We start from the raw sequence: 20,170 nt of genomic DNA on the forward strand, positions 1-20,170 counted from the left end.
AAGCTCAGAGCCTGGAAGTCAAAGTGATTGGCGGCCCGCTTCATCCCACACGGCCCCCCAGACTCGTCCTGTCACAATTAGCTGTAAGTATTTTGTCCTTTCATCAAGTTGTCGAATGATAAGCAGTTTTCCTATGGTGAAGGTTGAAAATGACTGGAATGCAAACAAATCTCATAACGTACGTGGATTCCATTTGACGAATATAAACGTCGACGGCAGTGAATGCCTGCTTTTCGGGTGCAGCCGCCGACCTCTTCCCATGTTGCTGCTCCTCAGGCCCAGTCACCTTGGCTCTGCCAGAGACGCTCATCCACAAGACGGATCACTTCCTTTTCTCCTACCCATGGTTCCACGGGCACATCTCACGCGTCAAGGCGGCCCACTTGGTTCAGAGCTCGGGGGCCGAGGGGCACGGCGTCTTTCTGGTGCGTCAGAGCGAGACGCGGCGAGGGGACTACGTCCTCACCTTTAATTACCAAGGAAAAGCCAAGGTGCGCCGGGAAGCCTCGCAAGATCTCGTTCACATTCAGGGTCCGGTTCTGATGGGCCATTTTTATGCGTGCAGCACCTGCGGCTCTCGCTGACCGAGTGGGGGCAGTGTAGGGTGCAGCACCTGCGCTTCCCTTCCGTCATGGAAATGCTCAGCCACTTCCGCCTCTTCCCCATCCCGCTGGAGTGCGGCTCCGCCGGCGCCGTCACGCTCTCCAGCTTTGTTGTGGCCGGCTCCAGCCCCCCATCACAGGGTGAGCGTCGCCTTCAAACTCCTCAGCCATGTATTTATTTGATCTCTCTCTCTCTCTCTCTCTCTCTCTCTCTATATATATATATATATATATATATATATATATATATATATATATATATGTATTTTTAATTGTATGATTAAATGAATTTTAGGTTCATCCTGAAGTGTGACTGAGCCTAACTATGTGTGAGAAGTGGCCATGTTAGTGAGTGTTTTTAATCCCCCCTCCCCCCCCCCCCCCATGGCAGGTCAGCTCACTGGCGCCCTCTTGGTGCCGTTCTCGCTGCACCGCTGGAACTCGGAGCCCAACGTAGCTCATTGCAGCGCGTCTCTCAGCTGCAGCCAGGCACCCTCCTCTTCGTCCTCCTCTTCCTCGTCCTCCTCCGCCGCCACGGGCACTTCCGGCCCGCAGCCGTTTCGCCGGGCCGTCCCGGCCCCGCCGCCTCCGTCGAGCGCCGCCGCCTCGGCTGCCCTACGCCGCAGCGAGTCTGCGGGCCGGCGAGCCCCGCTCCGCCACGGCAACCCGCCCGTCATCCCCCAGCGAGACTCGGACTACGAGCTGGAGCCCGAGCGCGGACGCAAGCGGGCCATTGATAATCAGTACATGTTGCTCTGACCTCCCGCCGCCCGAATCGACGAGATGCACGCGGGTTCGATGGCTTCCGCACGAGTGTCCGCAGTGAATGTATTTTGACGTTTGGCACAGGTGGGAAGCAGATGGCTTGTCCTCAAGCCCAGCAAGCAAAAACTATTTTTATACGTTTTCTAAAGGCGAACTTTTGAAGGTTGGCTTCAACCAATGCTAGCTTGAGGAATTGACAGTTTTATTTTGTATTTTTTCATATTTATGTTGGCTGCCTCCCGTCGCCTCCTTTCGTTACTTTGCTAGATCACTTTTTTTAACCCCGACCCCTCAAAAGAAAGAAAGACTTTCATTTTTGGCACAGCGCTCAATTCCTTACACAACCAACAAAGCACTCTTCTTTCTCTTCTTTGAGTCTTCTGCTGCTCTGTCACAATATTTCTCACATTTGCGCATTATTTAAATATGAAAGCTACGAGGCTCGCACGCTGAAGTTCTGGATTTGAATCCAGCTTCAGCTTCCTCTCGCATGCATGTCGTGTCAGTCAAGGAATCTCAACTGTCCGCAGATGTGAACGTGAGTGTGAATGATTGTTTGTCTCTATGTGCCCTGTGATTGGCCAGCGACTAGTTTAGGGTGTGCCCGGCCTCTTGCCCAAAAGTCAGCAAGCAGCCAAGAGGGCACTTTGGAGATGACGTGTTTTATTTTCTCCAGGAATCCCAAAAACTTACATCAACTCTTTCATAGAGAGACCTTGCAAAATTGTGTAATTTGCCTTTCACACAGAATCTTGTATACACATTCGCGGGTGTTATTCTGCCACTTGTGGCCTGTGTCGTTTTGACACAGAGATCCTGCAATATAGTGAAGCTCCGCCATTGTATAAGTCATTTACAGAGAAGCAATCTGCCGAGATATTTTTGCATGTGTGCACTTTTTAACTGCAGCACAGCATCCCGCAATGCCAGCCTCTGGTGACAGAAGAACTTTTTTTTTTTAACCAAAAATGGGCTCACTGGAACTGGTTCACAACCGGAATTGGGCCAATGCACATATTTGATCTAGATTTTCAAATCTCATGGGATACTACCAAACCAAAAATGACATACAAATTGTGTTTTCTGTCATCCAATGGACAAGTGTTTACTTTTTCTACCTGTCAGTATACATCGCTGGCAAAAATAGATGTTAGTGATGAATGAAAGCCCTTTATACTCACTAAGGTGGCTGTTATGAAATATTTCTTTATTTGTGAGCCCAAGTGCCTCGTGCATTTGAGCACCATCACGCTTGTGTACATTTTGTTTGGGTGATTTATGAACGTGGGAGTGTTATAGATAGATAGATAGATAGATAGATAGATAGATAGATAGATAGATAGATAGATAGATAGATAGATAGATAGATAGATAGATAGATAGATAGATAGATAGATAGATAGATAAGATAGATAAGATAGATAAGATAGATAAGATAGATAAGATAGATAGATAGATAGATAGATAAGATAGATAAGATAGATAAGATAGATAAGATAGATAAGATAGATAAGATAGATAAGATAGATAGATAAGATAGATAGATAAGATAGATAGATAAGATAGATAGATAAGATAGATAGATAAGATAGATAGATAAGATAGATAGATAGATAGATAAGATAGATAGATAAGATAGATAGATAAGATAGATAGATTAGATAAGATATTTTTTTAAACATGTCCAACTCTACTTTTTTAGGTTTGTTATTTTTCCTAACACACACACAAGTAGCATTAACTGTTTGGTGTGCATCGTCACCACAACTACAAAATCACAAAATCTACGTCCACCCCGCTTTATTTTGCGAGCAATGGGATGTCTTAACACTAACACGCGTCCGATTGTTGTTGTTGTTGTTTTCTTTTGGCACTTCAACCAAATGGATGAGTGATGTTGTTCTTGCAACTGTAACATGTTGAGTCATCGCGAGTCTCTGCTTCAATTAATTAAAAAGATAGTGTGTTGTGCAATATTAATTCCACATAGCCGCAATGTTCTCATACGATATATATATTTGTTTTTAACCAGTGGTGGGGAACTTTTTATATTTTCTAGTCCTCTGAGGGCCAAACTAAATTACAATGAACAAATATGATACAAGTGTTTATTGTTCAATATGATGAGCGTTGGTGGGTTAAGGCTTTTTTTCTTAACTATATGTAACAGTTGAGGTTATATTTTATTTTTTTCAACTTGCCCCACGTTGGGTTCCCCAGCCCTGCTTCAAGGCTTCAGCCACTTTTTTAATGACCATGATGATGGTTTGCTGCCGTTGTGCCTATTGAGTTGATTTTAAAAATTTCCCATTAATGAATTGAATGTGTTCTCAATACTGTTTGTGTTTACCTCAGCACTGTAAAGCTCCCCCACCCCAAGACCACCACCACAGAGCTTTTGAATGAAGATGTTGTCTTTGTGTTCACAATCCTTTTTCACTCAGTTGTAAACCTTCTAAATTATATATCAACTGTACATTGGACTTTTTTTTTCTTTTTTGGGGGGGAAATAAACAACCAGACAAAAGCATCCTACCACCCAGTACATTTTTAAGGTAGTTACAATTAACATATCTGAACAATATGAACTTTGTTTTGTTAAAGCAGTGCTTCTCAATTATTTTCTGTTACGCCCCCCCTAGCAAGAAGAAAACTATTCGCGCCCCCCCTCCCCACCGTGACTATCCTAACTTGTCTTGTAAATCGTAAAATGTTGCACTGTCGCAAACGTGACAGAAGTAACAATGAGAGCGCCACTGCCCCCTGCTGTAGTAAACGCGCAATTACACTTTATTCTAGTACTGCCCAAAAAAAAGCCTGTTCCCCAGGGTCACACGCACCCCCCCAGGAATAGCACCGCGCCCCCCAAGGGGGGCGCGCCCCACTATTTGAGAAGCACTGGCCTAGGTGACTGATTCACAATTTGGTTTTGTCTGATATCAGAGATTAAATAAAGAAAACCAACTGGCTGATTGATTTGTTTTAATTGAGAGGAAAAAAAAACAGCAAAAGCATTTCACTAGCTGACCAGGAGATGGCGACAGCGTGGCATCTGAAGACCATGGATTGTTTGTTCTGCTATAGCCTAGGTGACTGATTCACAATTTGGTTTTGTCTGATAATAGATATTAAATAAAGAAAACCAACTGGCTAATTGATTTGTTTTAATTGAGAGAAAAAAAAACATCAGCAAAAGCATTTCACTAACTGACCAGGAGATGGCGACAGCGCGGCATCTGAAGACCATGGATCGTTCTGCTATGCCGGTTTAAAAAAAAAAAAAAACGTAATTAGCTAGGGGTCAAAGGTCAAAGTTTACGGTTCAAAGTTCACCCAGGGGTCAAAGGTCGGTTCAAAGTTCACGGGGTCATGTGCACATTTTCGATTTTTAACTAGAGTTGAAAGTTCACGGTTCAAAGGTCACCCAGGGGTCACCACGGGGTCACCACGGGGTCACCGCGGGGTCACCGCGGGTTCAAAGTTCAGGGTTCACTTTTTTTTTTTTTTTTTTTTAGGTTAACCTTTATTTAACCCAGTGCTTCTCAATTATTTTCTGTTACGCCCCCCCCTAGCACAGTGCTTCTCAATTATTTTCTGTTACGCCCCCCCCTAGCAAGAAGAAAACTATTCGCGCCCCCCCTCCCCACCGTGACTATCCTAACTTGTCTTGTAAGTCGTAAAATGTTGCACTGTCGCAAACGTGACAGAAGTAACAATGAGAGCGCCACTGCCCCCTGCTGTAGTAAACGCGCAATTACACTTTATTCTAGTACTGCCAAAAAAAAAGCCTGTTCCCCAGGGTCACACGCGCCCCCCCAGGAATAGCACCGCGCCCCACTATTTGAGAAGCACTGTGTTAAAGTATACAAAGGTTTGGGATTTATCAAAAAGTGCCAACTGGTTTTACCAGTTTGATTAAATACAATTTAGTGACTATTCAGTTATTTCATATAAAAAAAAAATCCCTTCCACATGTTTGCAGTGGTAATGCATTGTTTTCAATTCAAATTGTAAATTTCAGCAATCCCTGGTGATGCACTAGTTAACACAGATGACATACTAGGGAGGTCCCAGTTCAACTCTTATCCCAGGCCAACTTCTTTTTCTTCTAATACTTTTAATTTATAGTTAATACATTGGGTATTTTTTTTGTAATTTTTATTTTAATTAATTCAATTTAATTCTCACACATTGCATTTGCATTAAAATTTTCAGCAAAAAAGATTATTACATTCAGCACAAAAGAGTTTTTCAAGAAACACAGTCAGTTCAGTTTTTAAAACTTTTTTTATTTTGTAGTTTTTTTGGCTCATTTTTTTAAATTATTTATATTATCTACAAAGTAAAAGTTTTAACTTAAAAGTTACATTAGGGTCAGGTGTGAGGTGGGTGGTGATCACCGTCAATTTTTTTTTCTCATAAATAAACACTCGTGTTTTTGTATCCCCCCCGTCGCTGGCTGTTTTTTAGTTTGGTTAGACACTTTAGTCTTGTAGCAGCAGCATCAGCGATACACAACAGTAATGTTAATACTGTCGAAAAATGGGTTGCTTTTCTTTTCACCCCGACACAAGGTGCAGACAAAGTTCCAGTTTAATTCTTCTTCGTTCATAGATTAGTTTTCTCTTAAAACACATCACTGCATCGTCAACCTGTTAACATTCTCTTATTGCCTTGTCTGGGGAAAGACGAAAGGAGGGAAGGCATTGGATGGGGAAACATGTCGGGTGAGGAGGAGAAAGGGGTATGGGGGAAGAAGGAGGAATCCTCATCCTCTTCGAGAAATGACGTTTCTGCTCTCTGGCGCCATCTGTCTGCCATCTACAGCTGCTGCTGGTGATGAGCCTGCACTGCAAAAGACAGGCAAGGCCACGTGAACATGGCCCAACCACAAGCGAAGAAAAGTGCTTTGTTTTGGTTGTTTACCTTGCGGATGCGCCAGGTAGGAGAAAGGTGTGGTGGAAGAGACGGGGATGTGGTTAAGGGCCGTCTGTGCCATGGGAGGCTGCGGACCCCCCGGCGGGCCCTGCGTAGCCATCAGCATCATTGGAGGGTGGTTGGGTGGCGCGTGGTGAGATGCCACCATGCCTGACTGCATGTGCGCCTGAGACAAAAGAGCACACAGATGGTTTAATCAGCTAGGGCCTCTCCATCACAAGATGGCCGCGTGAACGTATTCTTCAATTCAGTCGAACACATTGTAAAACCAAAACCTGGCATCCTAACGCATCCCTCTGCTGGACCGCGCTGAGGCGGACCCTCTTGCTGATTCTTAATGCCTGAGGCTCATTTTTGTGACCGTTACCAGTTTGTTATTGTCGTTTGGCTGACCTGCTGCACGTGGGCCATATGGTTGGGGTTGTAGCCGTGCTGGACCTGCTGCGGGTGGATGTAGACGGTCTGCTGTGCCGACGGGAAAGACGCCTGCGGGGACTGTGGGTTGGGGCCCGGCGTCATTGAGGGTGGCGTGGGGGCCAAAGCAGAGTACATGGGCTGCTGGGATTGGTTGGCCATGTGGAGGGCCTGGGCAGCAGCGGCGGCGGCGGCAGCTGAGGAGTGAGACGAAAGGCAGAAGTCACGGTAAGTAAACGTGCGAGCCGACGCCAAGGAGCTCCCGGAGGGCGCAAATGTCATCACCGGCTGCCGCTTGAGGGTGCTGTGGGTGCTGCACGGAGCTGGCAGCCGGGTGGTTGGGCGGGCCTCCGTGCTGAGGCGGGCCCCCTTGCTGCCCCTGGCCTGTGGGCGTGGCTGAGGGCTGGGGGTGCTGGGGGTGAGGGTGCAAAGTGGCGCTCGGGTGGGGGTACTGCTGGGACATGGGGCCAGGAGACACTGTGAAAAAAGGAGAGGACGACACACTGTCAAGATGGATTGTGGGATGGAAGGGACCTGGGGGCTTGGCATACATACCATACATGGTGTGCGTCTGCTCTGGGTACTGAGTGGTGGAGGAAGACACCAGGCCAGGCTGGCCGTGGGCATGCGTCGCCATCATGCGGGCGCCGCCCTGCATCACAGGACTGAACACGTGCTGCGCCTGGAACACAATGTTCCTTTGATGAATGCAATGTGAGGTCTTTTTTGATCACATATTTGCCTTGGCCACCCGAGGGCAGTACAAACCCAACATACAAACCGACATGAGGAGTGCTGTAATTTTAACTGATTTACAATGTTCTATTCTGAAGGTGCAGCTTTTGGGAGTGAGAGACTGAGTAAAGGGGGGGAAAGGCCAGGCTCCAGATGGATTTTTTTGACCCGCATTGTCAAGGTGGAAAGCAAGCAGCGTTTTATTCCGACGTACACAGACATCTGTGAATTTTTATTGATTGTTTTTGCAAACCTTGCAAATTCCCACCACCTACTAGACGCATTCTGTGTGGTGGGCTGTGGGGCACATATCAGTCGTGTCAACTTTAGAAAACCTCAAGCGGTACTTCGAGTAAACAGACCTGAGACTGGTAGTGCGGCATCTGCTGGACCAGCTGCTGACTGGGGAACTGCTGAGGGCTGCAAGTGAAGTACTGGGCGGAGTAGGCCGGGCTCTGCGTGATGATCGGCGGCCCTGCCGCCGTGGCCGGGTGCATGAGGGTGGGTGTGGACTGGGGGTGGTGCTGGTCCGACCTCTGCTGGGTCATGTTGGGCACTGGCCAAGAAGCAGAACAACGGAATGTCACACAGGCAAAGCCTTGACTTTAGTCTTTGATGATGATGTGCTACGAGAAGAGAAAACCAGGCGGTTCTTACCTTTACCTGGTCTGTACGGTTTAGACTGGTTGACAGTCATGTGTGGCATCTGAACCTGGTACATTGCAGGAGACTGCATGGAAAGGAGCAAGAAATCAAATAAAAATTGATGGAATTCTTCATGTGCTTACTTTATACTTAATCAGGTGACCATTAACAGTTTAAAAAAAAAAAAAAAGACCAAATAACGGAAATGACTCAAGCATGTCTGACTATAGGCTTCATCTTACCTGATTGCATGCATTTTCTACTTTGTGTGCTTTTTTAACACCTGCCTGTCACTAAACCCCATGCACTTTTATTACTGTGGCAGAAATAAACCCCTAGCAGTATGACCATTAACGCTATAAGAGATGAATTGCAATAAGAAGTTGGCAAACCAACATCTGAATGCGTTAAAACTCACAAGCAAGCAAAACATCTCAAAGCTAATTGAGTTTCGATAAAAAAAAAAAAAGTCAATAAAAGGATTTTTTTTTTAATGAAAATTTGAGGAAAAATTCACAAACCTTCCAAATTATGCTTTTCTAATAGAGTGAGAGAGAGAGAGAGAGAGAGAGAGAGAGCAAGCGAGAGAATGAGGAGCAGGGGGAAGAAAAGGAAAAATGCATGTCTTTACATATGTCTGATGTTGGATCACCAAGTTGTTCTTAAAGCAACATGAGATAAATGCATCAGCATTGACGTTCCAGCGGGGCATTTACGTCACACCCGGCAGGGTCAGCTGCGAAAAGGCGTGGGTCTCACCTGTACGCCGGGACTAACTGGTGTGAGAGGATACATCTGGGGGAAGCACAGCGGCTGGCCATAGACAGCGGGGGGCTGCTGGACCATGATGGAGGGGCTAGGCTGGCCCTGAGGTCGCGGGGGTGTCGGGGTGTTGGCTGGTTTGGGCTGCTGACGAGAGCGGGGGGAAAAAAAAAGTCCTTCACAAATTCCCTTGCATTATACTATCCGGACATAGATAGCAATGAAAGGGTTGCTGCCGATTGTCAGAGGGGTGGGCAGCCCACTCACCTGAGCATTGAACCTTGGCTTGAACTCGTTGGCGTTTGGGTTTAAGGTGGACTTTCTTACTTGACTGCATGAAGAAAAGATGCAGATCAAGATTATCATTGACATGATTGCACTGTTTCAACAGCCTCCTCCTTACGGTCTCACTCACTCTTGCACCGCCTCCTTCTTGTCCTCCTTCTCTTCATGCTTGGGCCCACCAAAAGTCGATACGGCCGTCGTCTGAACCCCCTGCGACGTCACATCTAGGCCCGCCCTCTTCTGCTCCGGGCCAGAAGGAGACGGGGAGAGCGCGGTGGGGCTACCGGGCTTACTCGTGTTGACAACGCCCGTGGATGGGGTGGCGCCGCCGTGGTCTTCGCTGCCCACTGAGGAGGCTTTGTCCAAGGAGGCAAGGTCGCTGGGCTTGTCTGCAGACTCTCTTGGAGGCTTGGTTACCAGGAGGTCCAAGGCAGGATCCGGGTTGGAACTAGACTGCAACTGAAGAATAAAAGGACCAACAAAGAGTTTTGCGTGGTACAAAAAAAATGATTCAGCATGGCACGGCAAGACACTCACCCTAAAATCTTCACTAAATTTCTTTAAATTGTCTATTTGTTTCCTGTGGTCAGGCGCCAAGGAGGGGGGACCTGCAAGAAAAGCAAGAACCCTTTTAGACAAGGTTACACAACCTCTGTGGGTGTTTGAAGGCTGTCAGGACTTATGCCTACCTTTACACACAGGTCTGTTGATACTGGAAGAACTATCCTTCATGCCGTCTTTGGGGGATGTTTGTCTCGTCTCGTGGACGCGACTTTCTTTCCCTGTAAGACAATTGCGTGATACGTTACATACGGCATGAAGCAGTTGTGAAAGGGACTTCGCTTGGAGCCTTACCGTCTCCTGACAGAGAGGCTACCATGTTGGGAGCAGGGCTCGCAGCAGTCGGGGAGGAAGCGGACGTCGGTGTGGCTAGAGACTCGGTGGGAGCCGTTCCTGTCTGAGGCAGAGATGCGGAGGAAGGGGAGGCACCACACATATTGTTCTGACGCGGGGAGCGAGGTCTGTGAGCTGATGAGGAAAAGACATGGGTAGTTTTACTTGACAGAAAATAAGGTTTGCTGCAGCCTTGAATGTGTACAAGTGTGGAGGCCAATAGAGATGGTCTGCTAGCGTCATGGCGTATACCTCCACTAACGACGGAAGACCAGGTTCCTCCAGAGGAGTTGCCTCTGTTGGAAGGAGTCACCGAGACGTCGCCAGGCGTAGTGTGAGAAATGAGATCCACCCCCGGCGGCATACTAGTGGTCCTGCTGGGGGGCACTCTGTGAGCACGGGGTGTCCTTTGGGATTTTGGAGACATCCGCGGCGGACCTACAGTGACAGAAACATTTGAGAGGTCAAGGAGGGTGAAGCTACGGTCACACCGGGAGTGTTGGACATGCTTGTTAGTACAAGTAAAGGGGTCGAATTACACGCATACACAGCAACCATCTCAAAGCGCAGCCAAGTGACCAGAGTGGGGAACGCGGGAGGTTGCGGGGGAAAAGGTAAGGTGCGAAAGAACAGATTCGACAATCAGCAGAGTTGTGCAGCTTATGAACCGGTGACCCCTCAGTGCAAAGTAGACAAAACTAAGACAGTAAATCAACTGATAAACCAGGCACACTGGCAAGTCCTATTTCGTGGACTTGGAGCAACATGCTCAAAGTGCTCATCTTTTATTTGCAACTTAAAATCAAATTATCAGCGATTCAGCGTCACTCACTGCAATGATTTGTCATTGCAGTTGCATCACATCGCATGTGCTGGGCATTCATATAGGGAAAGATCCATCCGTGAATTTTTACTGAAGATTTAGAATAATCCTTTAAGTGCACAAATGTTTTTTGTTTGTTTTTTTTCTTTTCGACTTTTGTATTATTCTTAAATAAACTGCCATCAAGAGGAGATCACCTTCCCGTTTGTTTAAGGGGTACTTAAATGTACTTGAGCCGAAAAAATTCCAAATCACTCCGCAGAAGTTAACGTCATCTTACGATGCTGATCCACACTAGACCTGGGCAAATTGACTTTTGAAAGCAGTTAACGTCTGAAATCTTTAGGACATGTTAAGCGTCACTCTTGGGCTAAGACCAATCCATCCACCTTCAACTCATGCCTTTGCCCAGGTCTACGCCACATTGACGTGGGGTACCTTCTGAAGACATGCGTTTGGGCAGAGTGGAGGCCGGTGACGAGGGCCCGTGGAGGGGAAAGGGAGACGAGGAGGAAGAAGAGGATGACGAAGGGGAGGGAAAGGAGGGATGGGATGAATGAGAGGGAGGTCTGGAAGGTCGAGAGGGGGGTCTGGAGGGTGGCCTGGTGGGCGTGGTGGCCCGAGGAGGCAGGGAGGAGGGGCCGGACTGGTAGCGAGGAAGGGGACGGGAGGAAGAAGATGGACAGGGTGAGGGCCAATGGGATGAACCTAAAAGAGGGAAGGACAAATGATCAAGGATGACACAATGAAATGAGCAAATCAAGCGGAAAAAGAGCAGAGCGAAAACATACAGGCACATGCCATTCATTAAACTTGAGACAGAAAAGCAAAAAATTTTTTTTTAAAACACCACAAACATTGTTAAAGAGAAAGACCGCAATGTAGCTAGCACACTGGCGTTAATGTCATTGATTGGCCAAAACTAAAAGGGTTTTTTATAGAGGATGATTTCTTTCTTTCTTTGGAATTTTGATTATTGGCAAGTCCTAAAGTGATATTTTGAACCCAGGATTATTATGTCAACACCAATTACGTACTTTGGCATTAACATCATGGACGCCTGCCTCTGTGGACTCCGGCACGAGTATGCCTTAGATAGAGTGATGTCGTTTTCTTACGCCGCTGTGGAAACTAGTTGATTGTGCATTGTCTGTAATCTTGAAATGTCCTAATTACAATCACTATATGCATGACTACTTTGCCATGAATCCATACCTAAGGAATGACCAAGTAAACATGGGGGGTAACAGTAGCGCCCTCTTGTGACGTTGCTTTCTTACGCCGCTGCACAAACTAGTTCATTGTGTGCCATTTGTAACCACGTTGGGTATTGTCGAGACCCACTGTAAGGTTAATGTGAATATGATAGCATTAAAAAAAAAAGTAAATCATTCATTTAAAGGGTTAACAAGTCTTTATTAATTTTCTATGACAAACTTAAATTACGAAAGGAAGATGGAAACCAGTTGGGAAAAGGTGAACTGAAAATGTGTCGGTGCTTTCCCCACTGAAAACATTGGCTAGCACAACGGATCACAGGTGTGTGAGAACTGGAGCAGCCGTACCTCCGTTCACCACCCTCTGGTCGCCCCCGGGGCTTTGATTGTAGTCATGCAGTCCCGCGCGAGGCGCCGACGGCCCGGCTGAGTTCGGAGTCAGACGTGGGGAATTCTGACGTCCGGGCCCCCATGACATGGCCTCCCTGTTTCTCTGGCCCGGGGGAATGTATTTGTTCTCCCTGCAAACAGACACCCGATCAATACGATGCTCCTTGGGCCCAGTAGACCTGTCGCCGTGTGAACTAAGTATCACCTGCTCAATGAGTGCATCTCTCTTTCACCTCTCACCACCGCGGTGAATTTATCTTCCTCGGAGCGCTCGTCGTTCTCTAGGGCCACGCGGGCCTTGTATGTCGAGCTGGCTTCTATCTCTTCGGCCAGCTGGGCGGCGCGCGCTTCCCTCTTGAGGAACTCTTCGGAGTTGTCACGCTCGAGGGGGACACTGACAAGCAAGGCCAGGTTAGAACACGGCCATGGATAAATACTTGTATTTCTTTTTTTCATTGTCTAGAACAGTAAAAAAGAACAAGTGCCAATTTCACAGTGAACTCAAACTATGACGTGCCACCAATGGCAGATTCTAGGTGAAAAATGTATTCATGAAAATTAAAAACAGAAACATTTCTCATAGGGAAGGGGGGGGGAAAAAGTAAGGAGCACGGTATTCTTACGTATATGTGGACAGGCTGCTGTCATATGTCGACAAGACACCATATTTTTCCTCGTTGTACTTGAACATGTCATTGGGGTCCCATCCGTTTGACTACAAAAAATAAAGATGTTTGTTTTCATGTTCCACACATGGGGAAAAGCGATGACTCCATCAGTGTTTGTTGCGGCGTTGCATCTTATTTCTCACCACATCTGTATCCAGGGACTCGAGACTGTCGGAATTGTGGGTCTCGCCGCCGTCCCACGGCTCGAGATCTTTCTCTTTGTGCTCGCCATTGATCCTGCCACTCACTGCGGAGTCTGTGAAGTTATCTGAGACACGCAAGGATACACCTTTATGCTCTGCAGACATACAAACAGGCAGGGGAAACCACACGCTTACTTCTTATGCACAAAACCACACATGCCTTCAGGATTTTGTATTGAGTGGGGGGGGGGGGGACTACTACTTCTAACCCAAAAAAAATAAAAATTAAAACCTAGAACAAAATTAAGTCTACTGAGATAGTGCTTATAGAGTCATCCAAAAATCCGTGCAAGCCTTGCAAATTAGTGCAGCCGTTATCGTTGAGGCAAAAAATGTCATTTGTTGTCACTGTAATAATAAACGAATCAAATAGTCAGTGCAACGGAAAAATGTGGACGGGGAAAAAGGTTAAGCACGAAAGCAAGAAAAAGTACTAGCTGCTAACAATGGACAGAATAATAAGCACAAGGGCCACATTATTGACATACTAGGCACTGTCCTAGTCTCTGTTACATAAGCAGAGCTGGCCAATATGTTTTGTGACTGGCTGCTGTCCATTATGGAAAATAGACATTTCACACACGCAGGGGGGTTGAAGGTGAGCTGAAGCAAGCATGCGTTTAGAATGCAGTCAATCAGATGGCTCATTGAAAATTCTGACACTTGAGTCTAATTGGTAGTGAGCAATTTAGTTTTTCCTCACAGTGAGTTTACAACCCGTTGCTTTCAATGGAAATGAAACGGTCGGCTTACTTTCCCGCGTAGCCCTATTCTCATCTGTAAACCGTTGAAAACGTTACTACTTCTCAAACTCGGTTAGGATCACTGAACTAAAATTACAACTACAAAATTCAGTCTACACGAACGTATAAATGGCATGAGTATAAATGTCTACTCTGTCTTTTTACAAGACTCGCCAGTAAAAACTTTAAAGTGGAACCTGTCTGATCTTCCGCTGAAAGCAACAACATGAAGCTCAACTACAGTGGAACCTCTCAATGGAAACAGAAATAGCTCTAGGGCACTGGTCACCTTAACCTTATTCCAATTTCAAGAGCAAAAATGTAAATACACCAAATAAGGCTAGAACACATTTGCAAGAGAACCAAAGAGGGGGGAAAAAAAGTGTTGAGGACTAATCCAACCGTGACAAATGACCCTTTAAGTAGTTGAACATTTTACTGATGCAAGAAGCTCTGCCATGTATGGCAAAAATACACAATAACTTGATGTCCACCCATCAAAACACTTCTTCGACTAACAACCCAGACTAAACTGAGATCCTACCTGACACACAATGTGGTTCTACAGAGGAAAAAAAACCAACAAAAAGAAATCATGAAATTGCACAAATGATGGTATTGAACCATAAGGGGGGAAATAAAACCTAGAGCCTTTAAGGGCGGCTTTCTTTGGAGGTTCCACTGTTTTTGATCCTTATTTCGAAGCCGTAAGATGAAGCAGCGGAGACTTTGAAAGAATCACCACACAGGGTAAGAGTGGCAGCACGAGCGATTGCAACACGTTTGATTATTTAGGTAAGGACAGTTTGCGAGACAGAAAGGGGAGAGGATAAAACAAACATATTACCTGTGTCTGAGGAAACTAGACCATGGGAGAACAAAGACAGGTGGCAAAGAGTCAGAAGATGGATTGACAGAGCGGTGAGCTACATTATGATTAACTGCATTGCTTTGTATGGCTACATTCAGAAACGTAATAATCACTCCGCCAAGACACGCCAAACTGTCCTGGCACACAGTCAATAACTCTTAAAGAATTGAATACGTCAAGATGAATTCGATGGCGTCATTCAGTCTATGCCGAGTGCCCTCACTTCGGCCTAATCGATGGATGGGATTAGTCTTCAATGAGCGGCGGCTCTACTTTGTAGTGAATACACACTGATCAATAGAGGATGTCATGGGTGTGCACTGATTCACTCAGTCGTGTGTTTATTTGTGAGTGAATTCAAAGTCGTCTTCTCACCGTTTGAGCGCTTCACGAGTTCTAATATCGACGAGGCCGCGTGTACGTATAGGGATAATGCTGATGAGTGAAAAATCGGCTCCATACCTTTCCTGGCAAAGTTAAGATCAACATCTTTGAAGGACACTGAGACAACATCGGAAGCCTTGAAGACAATGCTCTCCACAATGTCCTCTTTCTTGGGACCCGTGGTCGGTTCTGGGCTCTTCCTGTGGGCTGCATCCAACACCAGGTCACACTAGGAAAACCATGGAAAGAAAAAAAGAAAATCCTCACACTCTAAGCTGGGTTTTCATCTTGTAGAGCGTTGACCTCTGTCGAACCAAAACAACAGTCAAAATGCTGTAAAATTGCAGGCAATGTGGAGAAAAGTGAATGATTTACGATACATATTCAGAGCACCTTATTAAGAAATTGATGATGAACATAAAAAATGCAAATTAGCAGGGAAATTAGTCCTCCGGTAACTCGAGTACCATGGTTAAAAAGAATTATGCTCGAAGAATTTTTGTTTCTGCCCCGACCGGGTAGCCGTTTATTTAGCGCACGCAGTTGAAAAGACAGTCAAGTCTTTTTTTTTTTTTAAAGGCAATTTAATCGGCAAAAATGACTGCGGTCTTTGATGCTAACAGCCTGACACAATTGCAGATCTTACCGATCAATTTTTAGTCAAGGGGGCTTACTCAAATGTGCTGTTTTAGCTGGCAAAATTGCTGCTGTGGTTCTGACGCCACTTTGTCCCGTATTCAGATTTCTGACATTTCATTTGCTGAAAACAAAAATGTTCTCGCAGGGTTTTAACGGAGTAAAGTGGCATTCTAAAATGGAAGATGAAGGGCCATGTATCCCTTATCCCAAAAAGGGCAGTGTGAAGAATGGACTTTGTCAGCACCACCACTGAAGTGAGTCCGAACCACCACAGCCAGCCATCTTACCTCTGGACTGTAAGTCTTGAACACTCCCTCATAGACCACTCCATTTTTCACCTTCAGTTCACACTTGGTCCCCTGTAATCATAGTTCACATTTTCATTTTGGTGAACATTTAATTCACACATACACACAGTCACAACGCTGAATTGTCAAAGTCAATTCACACGCTCTAAAGACACGTTTGGAAACCATCTGCTACGAAACACCGTGATGACTGATCAATGCGATTTGTTAAAGCAAGCAGCTGCCTAAGCAAATCGCTTGGGCTTTGTTTATTGCCGTGTGGACATTTGGAGGAAACTCAAGCTTGACTAAGTCATTTACAGTAATCGTGAGTCATACAATGTTATCTCAAACTGCTGGCTTTACCGCTTTGTCAAGGTTACATACAATTTTGAAGAATGCATGTGGTTATCTTGACAGTGAACATACCACAACTGATGTCAAGACATGGACCATCCTCATGTTTGCATACACGCCATTGAAAATGACCTGGAGAGGATATAAGTACAGTCTGGTTTAATTCATTTCGGATATTTTCCCCCATTACAATGAATTTAAGTGCCATAAATTATTTCTGTTTTTTATATATATATATATATATATATATATATATATGTTCAGTTTTGAATAAAAATAAATAAATAAAAAAATAAGACGAAGGGGCGTGGCCCAGAGAGTGACAACAGAAGCTATGGCTCCTTGAGTGTTCTCATGTTGTATTTGTCCTGTTCCATAAACAGCTGACTGAGAATGTGGCTCTCCTTGTCCACATCCGAGGGCATTCATATTTACTCCTTTTATTTTCACTTCATTTGAGCAGAAGTAGGGAACATATCTTGCATATCTAAATCTATCAAGAGTGCTGCTCTTTTAAATTGGGGCCCTGACAGGTTACCACTGGAAAAAAGGAGAAAAAAAAAACTACGCTGAAATAGCATCACAAAATTACTTAGCGGTGTACCCACAAAGTTAGATTATACAAAGTGTTGAAGTAGGTTGCTTACCGCTGCAGGACCTTTACCACTGTGTCTTCCCCTGTAAAATAAAATGCCACAGGTGACAAACGTTCTCGCTCATGTTTTTACAAGCAAAGTGAAGTGATCAAAGTGTTCTGTAACAGGGAAGGAGAGAAATTCCAGGAGACCCACATGTCGATAACTAACCGAGATTAAAGCAGTGTCGACTGCACACACAAAATGAAATGAATCCAAGTCTCCAAACAGCATGTGGTAAATGAATGCAACATGGCAGCTCAAATGTCTCTTTTTGAGGCCAGTGTGTACACATGAATTCATTTATCCTCCAACCTGTTTAACCTCACAGCCATGCTGGAGGCTATCATAGCTGTCTTTGCCCAAGAGGTTGGGTACAGCCCAAACTGGTCACCAGCCAATCACAGAGTGCAAATAGATAAAACAACCATTCACACTCACATTTACACCTACAGACAATTTAGAGTCCACAGTTAACCTGCCATGCATGTTTTGGAATTTGGGAGGAAAACATTATACCGGGAGACAACCCCCCCCCCCCCCCCCCTGGATTCAAACCCCTTCCCGGCCGTATTCAATGTGTCCTCAAATGCACCCTATTCATCTGCATGCACTTTATTGCTGAGACCGCATCCTAGAATACACATTCATTGTTTGTGTCCTCAAATGCACCACACGCTTGCAAAATGTACTGACTTCTTAGTGCGACGTCCTAAGATACACCTCATTGATTGTGCCCTTGAATGCATCTCATTCTTTCGGCAAAATACATTAATTTCTCAAACTCTAGTCACACCGTAAATTGCATCTTATTCTTTGAGCGTGTCCTAGAATGCACCTTTTTTCATCGGCCGGGAACGAGGCCAGGTATGCAATCACATGCAAGCTCACTCGCCTTGAGTATTAATCAATAGACATTAGCTAACATTAAACATCTTCAAGTGAAAAATGAAGCTTCATTTTCCACTAATATCGACTCGTATAAATCTTCTACTTATGAACGAATCGAATAAATAGCTTCCTACTCTGTAATACGCATTTAAACGTAGCAACAAAAAAAAAAAAAAAGAGGGCCTCAATGGAAAGCGACGCAGGGAACAAACAGGGCGTACTGTGCCGCGCCGGTGAATGAGTGAATAAGAAGCCGCGGACGAATGTATTTCGCTGACAGCTATGCGACCACCTGATCCTTCGGGCATCGCGTTTAAAAGTCACACTTGAAGGACATTATTATTTCACATGAGTCGGGCGAAGTCAAGGTTGACTGACAGCTTACTCGACCATCTCTTCAACCACATACGCGTCCCCACGCCCTACTTATTGTATTTGAAAGAAAAATACGAATTTGAACCTTAACATTAAAGGCAGGACTGAGTGAAATGATGCGTTCAGGTAGCAATCATCAAAGCCAGTACGTTCAGTCACTCGCTGCCATTAAAAAGGCTAATTAACCTAAGTCAACTAGAGGTCTGTGCACATATATGTTGCAGAGGAAAACTGGGTGGGAAACCCCGGAATACGGTCGAAATGGTGATGTTAACGTGTTATTCGTAGGGCGATCGGTAAGGCCGCGCACGCTAACTAGGTTGCTCCCTGGCTGACCAACACGTCGCAAGGCCCTCACACTCCTTTCATCCCCAAAAAACAAGCACAAGGCGGACATGTCATTTCTTAAAAACGACACCGGCGTTTGCGAAACAGAACCACGTCCGGGAAACGGACACCGGCATGCCAAAGCGTCATTGTATTTGATCGCTTCATTAAATGATTGTAATTTGCACCGACCTGCCCAGATTCTGTCGTCCCCCGCCGCTTCCTCCGGCACCAGCGGCGTTGCCACCGCCGGGCTTGCTGCGATTTCCACCGGCCTTCATTGACATGGCGAGCCCATAAAAGACGGTGTCTTAAAATTACCAGTTAGGCACCGCAAATTCTCTCGACGGCGACGGGACAGCTGTGTGTTTGCGTGGTTAGTGTGTGACAGTTTAGCAGCCGCCGTTATCACAGTCCCAAACTCCGGTAGCTAGCACGCTAATGTCAACGTGCCTGGGTCTTGAAGGAAGATGCTATGCTAACAAGCTAGCGGGGCTCAGCTAGCCCAATTAGCAACCTGTACAATTGCTTTTAAAAGAAGAGGGGTGAAAAACACGACTTAAAAAAAGACAACACCTGGTAACGGCTCTGCTGAAATAAATGTCGGCGCTGAACCTCTTGCCAACGCGCTGCGTTAATCCAACTGAAATGATTTTGTAATCGGAATTTTTGCTTTTAGTGCTGTCTCGGGCTGTTTCCGTTGCTAACATCGAAAAGACCAAAACAGTCTGAAAGGGGACAAAAAATGGCGGAGGGATATTTGACATGCGTAACAGCACTTGGCGTCCGACGCAACAGAAAAATAACAGTATCACGTTTAACTACAATGCACGACTATAGCGAGGATCCCGTTGAAGACGTGTTTAAATGAAGCAAACACGGTAACAAATAAAATCGGTACTTAATGGAACTATTTTCAGGAAGTCTGCCAAGGCTGTGTTGCGGCATCCACGTGAGCCGGCGAACGCCGCATACACATGCGCCACTATTGCGCCGTAACACGCATCATGCGTTGAATCCAATATTAGACATTATATACGTTGTGCTAATTGTACGTTAGCGTTTATACTTATAATAGTTCCATTAACTGCGACTGTACCTTGTCTCCTTAGCGTGGACAATCGTACGAAAATGATAAGTTAAACGCCATGACTATTTAAGTGAACGTTGCCATATTGTTTTGTTGTCAGCCTCAGATGTCATTATTCGTTGACAACAAACAAAACAATGTATACTTCATTTCCCCTGGAATGAAAACTCAAGTTATGAGACTTTTTGAGAGACATAAAACAGTTGTACTTTGACCCATCTGTGTGTTTT

The 20,170-nt window shown here is 45.5% G+C and overlaps 2 protein-coding genes across 14 annotated transcripts in view; one reads left to right on the forward strand and one right to left on the reverse strand.

Annotated features, from left to right (window-relative positions):
- Window positions 1-4,336, forward strand: part of sh2b3 (SH2B adaptor protein 3) — a 23,780-nt gene extending 19,444 nt beyond the window's left edge. For both annotated transcript variants that reach the window (XM_061278518.1, XM_061278519.1), the window contains exons 5-8: window positions 1-83; window positions 277-491; window positions 566-743; window positions 994-4,336. The exon at window positions 1-83 is cut by the window's left edge and continues 69 nt beyond it. In XM_061278518.1, coding sequence (XP_061134502.1) covers window positions 1-83; window positions 277-491; window positions 566-743; window positions 994-1,361 — 844 coding nt within the window. In that variant the 3' untranslated portion in view covers window positions 1,362-4,336. The remainder of the gene's footprint in view (window positions 84-276; window positions 492-565; window positions 744-993) is intronic.
- A 1,299-nt stretch (window positions 4,337-5,635) lies between these two features.
- Window positions 5,636-20,141, reverse strand: atxn2 (ataxin 2). Of its 12 annotated transcripts, none has more exons than XM_061277625.1 (26): window positions 19,043-19,853; window positions 17,270-17,300; window positions 16,695-16,754; window positions 16,266-16,337; window positions 15,418-15,568; window positions 14,932-14,946; window positions 13,282-13,406; window positions 13,094-13,185; window positions 12,676-12,864; window positions 12,429-12,601; window positions 11,302-11,571; window positions 10,293-10,478; window positions 10,002-10,175; window positions 9,836-9,928; window positions 9,684-9,754; window positions 9,277-9,605; window positions 9,129-9,192; window positions 8,859-9,008; window positions 8,621-8,638; window positions 8,112-8,184; window positions 7,817-8,010; window positions 7,275-7,401; window positions 7,005-7,196; window positions 6,699-6,916; window positions 6,294-6,471; window positions 5,636-6,217 (listed from the first exon to the last, which is right to left on the reverse strand). In XM_061277625.1, exons 1-26 carry the CDS (start codon window positions 19,135-19,137, stop codon window positions 6,189-6,191), a joined length of 3,369 nt encoding a protein of 1,122 aa, XP_061133609.1. In that variant the 5' UTR covers window positions 19,138-19,853; the 3' UTR covers window positions 5,636-6,188. The 12 variants fall into 12 exon arrangements, with proteins under 12 accessions (XP_061133609.1, XP_061133600.1, XP_061133601.1 ...); XM_061277616.1 differs by having other exon boundaries at window positions 13,282-13,436; window positions 19,427-19,852; XM_061277617.1 differs by having other exon boundaries at window positions 8,859-9,005; window positions 13,282-13,436; window positions 19,427-19,850.
- Window positions 20,142-20,170: the final 29 nt, after the last annotated feature.

The sequence above is a fragment of the Syngnathus typhle genome, linkage group LG5 (assembly GCF_033458585.1).
Source record: "Syngnathus typhle isolate RoL2023-S1 ecotype Sweden linkage group LG5, RoL_Styp_1.0, whole genome shotgun sequence".
Lineage (NCBI taxonomy): Eukaryota > Metazoa > Chordata > Actinopteri > Syngnathiformes > Syngnathidae > Syngnathus > Syngnathus typhle.